This window comes from Limulus polyphemus, unplaced genomic scaffold (genome assembly GCF_000517525.1).
Source record: "Limulus polyphemus unplaced genomic scaffold, Limulus_polyphemus-2.1.2 Scaffold3394, whole genome shotgun sequence".
Taxonomy (NCBI): domain Eukaryota; kingdom Metazoa; phylum Arthropoda; class Merostomata; order Xiphosura; family Limulidae; genus Limulus; species Limulus polyphemus.
Genome location: NW_013669004.1, coordinates 4,147 through 15,040, shown reverse-complemented (window position 1 = coordinate 15,040; position 10,894 = coordinate 4,147). Strand labels below are relative to the sequence as shown.

The following is a 10,894-nucleotide window of genomic DNA, read 5'->3' as shown; positions in this document are numbered from 1 at the left end:
AAAGTTTTACAACTGAGGTGAGGTTTAACATGCCCAGATGCTATTTTATATAGAAAACAGACTAGAAAAAGGTTTAGATACCAATCATAGATAGCAGGACCAGTGCTGAACTGGAAGGAAATATTTAAAAAAAATGTTTTAAAAAATTTTCTTCTTAGAGAGCACTTTTTTTTCCATTAAATTCCTCTTTAAACTTCATTAAATAATACCATTTTGTACAAATAATTGAATGTTATGCTACTATTTACAAAAATAAAATCTGAAATCCAATAAAAGATAAGTTCTCTATAATTTATTTCAATTCACAAATGTGATTTTGCCCTCACGATAAGATCAAAATGGTCACGACAGATAACAGGTTAAGAAACAAAGTACGCATTAAACTCAGATATATTATGCGGACAGGCCAATGATAAAGACAAAACATTGCAGATAGTCATTCCACACAGTTTCAAGACTAAAGTCATGAAAACGTATCATGACGCCATTCGCAGTACACTTAGCTTTTGTGAAAACATACAGTAGAATAAGCAAAAGATTCTTTTTGGTTAAGCATGAAAAAAGATATTACAGACTATTGTGAATAATGCACAGAATGCCAGAAGCAAAAACTAGCCCACACTTTAGGAATGCTCCTGTACAGAGAATGCTGAGTTTAACAATGCCTTTCCAGTTAATAGCTATTGATATTTTAAGCCTATTGCCTACATTCTATGCAGGAAACAAATATGTACTAGTAATTGCAGACTACCTGACCAGATTTCTTGACGCAATATGCTTACCAGATCAGAAAGCAGAAACATTTGACAAAGCATTTGTAAACCAAATATTAACTAGACACAGTGTATCCCAGTATTTACTGACAGAGGTTCTAACTATATTTCCAAACTAATGAGAGAAATTTGTGAATTACTAGATGTTAAAAAAAGAGAGATGACTGCTAATCACCCAACTGCTAATGGTCTAGTGGTAAGATTCAATAGAACTTAACTATAAAAAGTGAAAACCCATATATTGCTGCTTCGAGTGATCAGCACACATACTTAGAATGAACAGAAGAAGGCATGTTAAGATGTATAGAGGGATCCATTCAAGTATGTGACTCTAATTCAGGAACTTATTCAGTACCCAAAGTACCTTGTAACTATGTCATATTTGCTGGAATTAGAAATAGCAGAATTATATGAGAAGAAAGTAATTATCCCTAAACATTTTATTTCTATAAGACAAGAAACCCAGGAATATGGTTGTTTAATGTAAGGAATGAATTAACTTTATCAGTAGTATGTCCTAAATCTGATGTGCATTAATTTGATTATATCAGACTAAAGTAGTTAAGAAATAGCAGACACTTAAAACTAATTAGAAAATTCCTTTGCACATGGCCAGAGAATCATATTACCCTCCAGCTTTAGAAGTAAAACTAAGTATACAAGAGCTCAGTTAAATAAAAAAGTACCAGATCTATAAGAACTACTAACAGAAAAAGAACCACAGTTACTTAAAGATATAAACGTAGATTCACAGATTAAAGAGCTGACAAGCATATTAGAAGAAACTCAGCATTTGCCCCTAAAAGATCAGGATTAACTATTAAAAGAGTTTCAATGGCATGTAGATCACTTGTGAGCTACAGCAGAGAAAAACAGGTTAGATAAGTAGAAGCTGTCTAATTCACTGCTCATAACACTATGCTTAATAATTGTACAAGTAAGCATGCTGTTCTATAAAACACATGACAGATTGGCTTTTATTAGATTGCTGGAGTTAGATGGATTATGAAAATTCAAAAAGTGAAAGAGAGCAGAAAAATGCAACCAAAGATTGTCATATTCAGAGACTACTGAAGTGGTCCAACTGAACAATTGTGAACTATCTAATTAAGAGACAGACAAATTGTAGAGACTGATGACAAAATTAGGTTAGTTTAACGAATCAATGAGGTTAGAGAATTATAAAATGCAATTATTACAGATCAAATTAATAGGCAAAATCAATAGGATTAGTTTAATCACTGACAGAAAGAAGAATGAGAACCAATTACACAAGAATGAGTAAAACAATATTCAAAGACAATGTGATCAAAAACGTGATGTGCATGATGTGAACTAGTGTAGATGTGAAGTGCGAAAGTAAGTCTGCATAAACTGGAAACAACTCGAAATTGACTGTGAACGTGTTGGAACAATGACAAAGAAACATAAACCAGAATAATATTACAAGGTACTGTAATGTTCACAATGTCTTGACTAGTGTTGACCATATGTGCTATAACTACAGGAAGAAATGAAACAAAGCAGCTATTGTAGAAGTCGAAGGGTTTATAGTGGATGGTATCTATATTGTAAAGGAGCTAGCCATCAAAGATTGCTTTACAGAATGGTCAGACACTTACAGTTTCAGAGCTCCATTTCCCAAGGACGTGTTAAGTTAAGAGAGTCTGAGACATGTGGAATGGTGTACAACCCACCTATACAATATCAATTGGGAAGAAGGCCAATATAACTTTAGAGAATTGACAGACATTAGTCACAAGATTAGAAATGACTATACAAAACTATATTCTAAAGGACTTGAAAAAGCAAAAATGATTAGTCAGATTATGGGGTTGCTGTGTGTGTGAATCTAGAAGACTTTGGATGTCCTTCATACTGATGACTGTCACATGAAAGTCACATCATATGCAACTACTACGTAACCCCTTTGAACACTGCACAAAACACTGCAGTGTGTACAGTATGAGTGGGTAATTAACAGTGAACTGTTTCATCATTTTTGTCATGAATTTTAGTGTGATGCAAAACTTCAGAAGACACTAATGGAAAGAAAATGACAGAAGAAGAAGAAAGAAGACAATGGTTGATTGTAAATACAATGTCTTCAAATTGCTGAATTTTTTTATTTATTCTAGTTTAAGTTTTAATTTGGTGTTATTTATTAATATGATTAAATTGATTAATCTATAAGTATATATATATAAGTAAAAAGAAAGAGCAAGAATATGAAATAAAAAGTTGTATTATTTACATAACATATGTATGAACTTGAGAAATTGCATTTTGAAATGTATTATATTCTGGTTATATAGTTGATGTTAATTACTAATCATGTATTAGTCTCAGATAGTTAATATCACTTAAGGAATTGATATTTTGAGATTCGTAATTCACTGACTTAGTATTATGAGTAAAGGTCTAATGTTAATAGTATGCATATGGGTTATTGAATAATGATATTGATTTTTGTACGTGTATGTTAAAGGCATAAATAAATGATGAATAACAAGTAAAATGACTAAGAGAATATAAACATTTTCGTGTTATGTAATGAGAAAAAAAGAGAATAATTTTTGTGATTAAGTATGCGGTCAATATTAAGGCTTAGGATATAGTATAAATTGGAATCAAATATATTTAGAGAGGTTATTGTACGCATTGTTCAATGCAACGAAAGAAGGTGAAACATGGAGGTTTAGTGGTGAAATTTATATTGAACATAAAAAAATTTTGAGGAGAGAGGAATGAAGCATTTGTGGCATTTTACACTATTTTCAAATGCTTTATGGAGTGAGAAATACATTTTACAAAATTCCATGTACGACATACATATTTGCAATATAAAGAAAAGCTGGGCACATTTAATGGATTCATAAGAGAAGTTACAAAACAACACTTGCCCAAGAGAGGAAATGTTTATGTCAAGCATAAGCTAGGATGCATTTCAGGCAGTAATGTGAACCAACTGTTTATCTCATGTACATAAACAGATGCAACTGTAGCAGAGAGAAAGCTATGAGAACATTTATGGTAATTTGATTTAAGGCAGGGAATAATTTCTACAAAATGAATTAGAAAGGAAATCAGAGACCATTGGCAGAACTTTGATCAGAATGAAGACATGCCAATTTACTATCTTCGATCACAACCAATTATTGATTTAGTTTTGGTTCTAGTTCTACACTACTTGGGGAATCACAAGAATGCAAAGAAATCTATATGAAAACCCATGTTTTGGGGCTAAAAATCAGTTCTACTACTTCTACTTGATTGCAGTTCCTGCTGACAAATGAAAACCAATCCTGCAATACCTCCAGTTTAATCGATGACCAGAATGCTGTCTTCAAGAATATTGAGAACTTTCCAGGAAAATAACTATTGCTACCTCTCTTAGTCGAATAACATAGTTATGAACTGATGTAAGATGAATAATTCATAAAGTATGTCTGAGAACATTTCATCTAATGTTTTACTTGTTAATTTGTTCGATATAGTAAGTCATTTGATGAATATTGTAGAAAGTTTAATTAGAGAAACACTGAGTGCTCAGAACAAAACATTTGATTCCTTTGATGTGAAAGCTTATCAAGATACTTTTGTTGATGTTAATGTAGATGAATATCTGAATATTTTGTATTAAAGATTTTATGCATTTTTGAATACATCCTCAAGATGTTTACTCCCCTCACAACTGTATACCTGGATTTTAAATAAATCTATTTGTAACTGGATTTTAAGTCGAACCCCAAAAGGCTAGCCTGCATGGCATCCCGTTACAAATCCCTGTTCTGTTTATCTAGAAATATCCTGGGATGAGATACTATGGTGGTTTACATTACGATTAAATCTTCCAAAAATTACAAGTATAATAAATTGATGATGTGGAGAAAGCAACAGAACTTACAAACCAATTGTGAAGGCCTATGACAGAAAAAATCTTAAAAGCTTTGGCCTTCCTCTTTTAAAGCCAAAGGGTGTTCTGCAGCATTCTAGACAATGAAACTGAAGATGACCCTCATGATGATAATTATTAGGACTCATTTTTTATATGGATCACAGCATTCTTATCCTCAATTAAAAGCAGATACAAGCCTTATCTGTACTTGATACTGAGCATTTAAAGTCAGAGACATATTTTTTGTTTTAAAAAATGTTGCAGAAGTGGATATGACACTGTTTGTTACTTTTCCAACAATAAATTTCTACCCTAGTTCGTGCGTACTGTCCATTTAAAATTTTTTATTACAGTAATAATATTATTTGTTTAAATACTGTAGATGTAATTATATTTTTATAATTACTCGCATTGCAGGACTTTCGATCATTCAAAACTTCATGATTCACTTTATGCATTACATATAAAAGTAACAAATGGCAAAACATGTAGTGTATCTGTAGATTTTTAGAATAATATAAAAAATATTGGCTTGGTTCCACATTCCTTCTAAATTGGAATAAATAAAAATGAAAGTACAAACTATCATTTTATGTTTTTTAATCTCCTTTTTCAACTTTATCACAGATTTTGCTTTTTTTTTTGTAAAAATGTCAGTACATAGGCATCTTCTCACTTAAGTGTTTGCTACTTTAAATCTGAAGAGCACCTTATTTGACATATGGGTTAAATGGTAAAATCAAAGATTCCAGGGTTCAGCCATAACTGCTGACCAGAGGGAAGGCAATCAGTTAAGAGCACCTGTCACCTACAAGGCTACTCTCACTGAATAGAGCTTGGCAGCCATTTTTATAATGCACCCACAGTTGAAGTTTAAAGCATATTCAGTGGGTTCAAACTTTGTATCTTTTGATACATAGCCCAACATGCCAACCACTAGGCCACATATGGCCCAGAGAAAAGTGACCTGATGCAGGTAAGACCTTTGTGTGTAAGAAACAATCATCATGCATTACATGAATCCAATGTTGATCATTCTTTCAGAAATGCTCATTAGTTGTTCTTTGTATTTGACTGTTCAAACTGATACAATAAGCAAACATAGTTGAGTTTTACATTTCATATTGGAATAAGCACAATAACAGTACTCATTACATAACAATAATGGTATGATCATTAAAAAAATAAAAATAAGTCATAGGTATGTAAAAAAAGTGTTTTATACAGCAAGTTATTAGCACCATTATATCAATTATTAAAATAAAAGTTATAATTAGCGTTAGGAGTAGTATTATGATCAAACACAAATACAAACATCAGACAAATACACATAATACTGTTTATCTCATATCCTATGATTAAATTTGTCAAGAAACTTGGACTATCAATAAGATATAAATACAGAGAAGTTGACATATGTATAAATAACACAACTGTCATCAGGCTACCTTGTTGCTAAAAATTTAATCCTTGTTTCAATAGCAAATTTAAATGTTTTGTGATCATAAATTACTTACCTGGTTATAAAAATCAATAAGGCAAAGAGAAAGATAAATGTCTATGCTATGCATACTCAAAATTTTGAAAAAAAAAGCATAAATGTGTATTCCTAAATGAAGGCTTTGATTGTTTTATTATAAAGAAAGCTTCAACCAGTCAGAGCCTTCAATGAAAAAATCTGTCAGGAAATGCACATAAGCTAAATCACACACAACAGTCTATTATTTTCAAACAAGGTGGGTAGTTTGTAAATATTCTGAATAATATTACTTTTTAGTCCAATAATTAAATTTCTATTTAATGCTATTCTGAGATAAACATATATGTCTCTTGTTTACCTCTATTGTCATGAAACTTCTCATACGTTTTCACAGCAAAGAACACATCTGTTGCTGACAATGAAGAACCATTCTGGAAACAAACATATGAAAATGTTAATTACATCAGAGAAACATTACATAAAGTACAATTATTGTGCATGAATATCAAACCCAATCTTTAAAATTAGGTAGAGTATACAACAGCCTTTTCAATGCAAAATATTGATACACTCTAATCATAAAAAATATGTTCAGATGGGGGATTTAGATATATATATTGTACTTAATGATAATGGAAAACAAAGGTATATAGATCAACCTAGAACACCAGCAGCATCCAGAAAAAGAACTGAAACAAGTCTTACCCTAGCCATGGTAAGTAAAGTGTGGTGTTTTGCAACAGGTGAGAATACATGAACACAAAGGTTTTTGACATTACAAAAGCCATCCATGTATTCTAGGTACCAGTGTGCTGAGAAGAAGTGGTGTGCTTTTGGATGACAGCTTTATAATAGAGCCTTTTGCAAGTGAAACAAAGCTTTAGATGTACCATCAAGACGTATGGTTGGTTTTTATTTAAATTCTTCTTTCTACTGTTTCATCATTTCCACTAAATCTCCATTCTTACTTTGAGCACGCATCATCATTTTGAAGTTGAATCTTGACATCAATTTTGTAATAGATACTACTGATGAGTGGGCCTCTTTGGTCTATTTGTAAAAGAATAATGCAAATTCCAGTCTAATAGAAAGCATATCTTCTGCCAAAAGTTCACCAAGAAATATACCAAAATTCACAAATAATGCTGGTCATTAAACTACCAATTCTTCCATACTGTATCTCTAGTAGTTCACAGAAACACAAACTAAAACGTCACAACACTGAAGTAATAGACAACTGACTAACACACTTGCTATCTCAATAATCAAACAACTTACTTCACTCTAGTCAGAATACAATTTTTATATTGTTGACATCATTTACCAAACTCTCAAGAAAATTGCAGATATCACACACTCACCATGTCATAAGAAACAAATGTCTGCATTAACTCGCTCAACACGGGCTAGGTCAATTTGACCGACCATGTAACCTCTTTCTACTCACTTAAAGTCTTTATATGCTTAATACTTCTAACTTTCAATATAGTGTGTATATCTTCACAAAATTTGGCAGTATTTCAGTTAACAAGTCTTTCACATACAAAAAAAGTCATAATTTTTAGGGAAATATTTTTAATACACTTAAATAAAGTATCTAGTACACAGACAATGAGAAAGGTTGAATGGTGTGGGTAAGGAAAGATGCTGCACAAGGAGCGAGTCCCTGAACTGAGGCAAGGGATCAGACAAAAGCCACACATGAAGATGAAATATGTCTGATCATGGTTATCAGAGGAGCGACCTGGACAGAGGTAAGGGCAGGGGTTGCTGCTCCAGTAAGGGCCAGAGCAGAGGGAACTATGTCTGAGCTGGTCAACATGGAGCAACTAGCAAAACATAACAAGGAGTGGTCTGGACAGTGGAGATTAGTCTGAGCTATATAATAGAAGGCCCTCCAATCCTGATTGAACGCATCCACCTCCAGAGCTGAGGGGTGTGGAACAAGAGACCAAAAGGTATTACAATGAGTGGAAAATGCATCTATATGTGATGTTCCTAGGCAAGAACACACCCACTGAAATACTTGAGGATGAAAGGACTACTCTGTAGGTATAACTTGGTTGGGATGAAACAAGCGATTAGCCATGAGATTCATAATTCCGAGAACATGACCTGGTAAGATGGTTAAATTGTAATCCTGGGCCCAGTACAGGAGGTCAAGAGGCTGAAAACACAAAGACCAGGACTTGGTTCCTCCTCATTTGGTGATACAGTTGACAACAATAAAATTGTCAGAATGAACCATCACCATCCACCCCCCCAGAGGAGTGGGAAAAAATGAGACATAGCCCAACGAATAGCCAAAAGTTTGAGGAGGTTGATATGTAATGTAGTTTCCATAACCGATTACTGCCCCAAAATCTCCCTGAATTCGAGGGAAGCTCCCAAACCTACCAAGGAAACATCTATGAACAGGTGAGTGTTGAGATGAGGTGGAGGAATGGGAATCCCCACCATGGTTGTGTCTCTGTCAAGCCACCATGTAATGTCAGCCCTGATCCTAGAAGAGAGAGCATTAGGTTGATCCAAGAGATCATAGGAGAAGTTCCACTGGTTGATAATTGTCTACTGTAGGGAATGAGTATTTGCCCGACCCAAGGGAATAAGAGCTTCCAAGGAAGCCCAGGTCCCTAAAAGAGATACAACCTCTGGCACGGTGAGAGAAGGCGAATGTACTGCCTTTGTGACTGCCGACTCCATATCCCTGAGACGAAGTGGAGAAGGCTGGGTCCAATTGAGATGGGAATTGAATAGAACCCCTAAATGAATAAGATATTGTGTAGGGGTTAGAAGAGAGTTCTCCAACTTGATAAGAATCTCCACCCAAGCATCTTCTTGAAGAGGTGCAAGAGGCAAGCAGAAGCCAGTCGTCTATGTAATGATGAGTCAAAAACTCAGCAAGTGAAGATGTCGAGCAAATGAGTGAACAGACCAAACAGCAGTACATGGAATTGAAAGACACAGTACTCATGGATAAACTGAAGAAAACAATGTCCCTGGAGATATGGGAATATGAAAATAGGGATCTGTCACTTCAGACTCGGTCATCCAGATTTCTGGGAAATAAACCCACCAAAGGGAGAGATAGGACTCCATGGTGTCTCCAGAAAGGTATTCAACCGGAAAAGATCTATGATGGGTCTCCAATCTCCCGTCTTTTTGGGGACAACAAATAGACTAAAGTAAAATCCCAGATGAGTGGGCATGACCTGTTTGATAGCTTCTGTGTGTAGGAGGTCTCAAACCGGCTTGGTGAAGTGACTAGAAAGGCAAGATCTTGAGGAGGAGAGAAGAAAACTGGGGAAGAAGATAGGGGGACCAGAAACAGAGGCAAAGTCTCATCCAGCTGTTCCTGTTCAAGCTTCACCAGTTTGAGTTCCCCATGCCCCTTCTTCCTCTTCCCATCCCTTACCATATTCCAGGTGTTCCTTTCCTGTCCAGAAGTATAGGTGACGGGATGTATTTTCTAGGGCAGATGGGGGCCAGGTTGTAACTATTTTCAACTGTTTGGTGTATCATCATGATGAATGCATGGGTTCTACGAGTTCTGTCAGAGGCACAAAGGAGATGCCAGGGAGAGCAAGGGGGAATGTAGACTCGCCACATCAACTTGAAACTCCATAGACTGAGGACGATCCCCAAAAATCGTTTCATGAAGAAACGGATCCTGATAAAGATCCCTCAAAGAAGACAGGGAGAGATGTACCCCCTCAAGTAATGCATCTCTCCCTAGTGAATCCCAACAACATAATAACCAGGTGTTGAGAGACAGCACAGATGTCAATAAACGAGCCAGAGTAGACCACAGGAGGGTCTTCAGTTCATCAGAAAATTGATCAGGCGACCGATGAAAGGCTTAAGACAACAACTGTAATGAGGAAATATATGCAAAAGGGTGGTCAGGATGAGATGAATCCTAGAAAGTTGAGATTGATTAAAGTGTATCAAAGCCCCAGATTCAAACTCCACAAAGAGAGGATCCAGACATTGAGAATCAAAAAAAGGTTTCAAGGCCCACAGGTAATCCAAAGAATATTGGTCCAACAACCAGGGGAGATGGGATTTACCCGCACCCTATAGAAATTGATCAGCAAAACATTGAGCATGAACTCAGTTGTCAGGTGTGGGAGGAAAAACATAATCAGAATGAGGTTCTTCACCCAACAAGGTAGATGAGGAATTAAGGACCAAGGGTGAAACATTTAAAATAAATGATCAATAAGGTGTAGGAATGATGAGGTTGTCAAACTCTCCTGAGTGTCAACATTATGTCACTGACCAAAAAAGACCAGGGCCAGAAAAATAATAGTCCAAATTATCTTAACCCTGAGTAAATTCTTCCTCAGAAGCTTGTTCAGGGTGAAAGGGAGAACGAGCCAACTGCCAAGCAGTAGATATTATCAACCTACCTTGCTGGTGACTAGTGTCATTACTATCCTCAACATTTGTGGGAACTTAGTCATTCGACACCGCAAAATTTGAATTCATATTTGAAATTAGAATTCAATTTATGGAAGAATTATTTGAAAAACAAAACTAAAAATCAAAAGCAAACACTAAGTTTAAACTGGTGAAGGCTGAAAATACTGTAGACATTATTTACTCAAACTACAAACCCCTATTTTGGCTCTATGCTGTTACCTAGAATTACATTTGGTTGAGTCAAAAAGGAGCTTTGTAGTTTGAATAAATAATGTCTATAGTATCTCCAGCTTTGTTTCCTTACTTTTTTTTTACAAT

The 10,894-nt window shown here is 34.9% G+C and overlaps 1 protein-coding gene across 1 annotated transcript in view; it reads right to left on the bottom strand.

Moving 5' to 3' along the window:
- Positions 1-10,894, bottom strand: part of LOC106469280 (beta-1,3-glucosyltransferase-like) — a 45,084-nt gene that overhangs the window by 31,455 nt on the left and 2,735 nt on the right. The window contains exon 3 of the mRNA XM_013929767.2: positions 6,510-6,582. Within this exon, the coding sequence (XP_013785221.1) occupies positions 6,510-6,582 (73 nt within the window). The remainder of the gene's footprint in view (positions 1-6,509; positions 6,583-10,894) is intronic.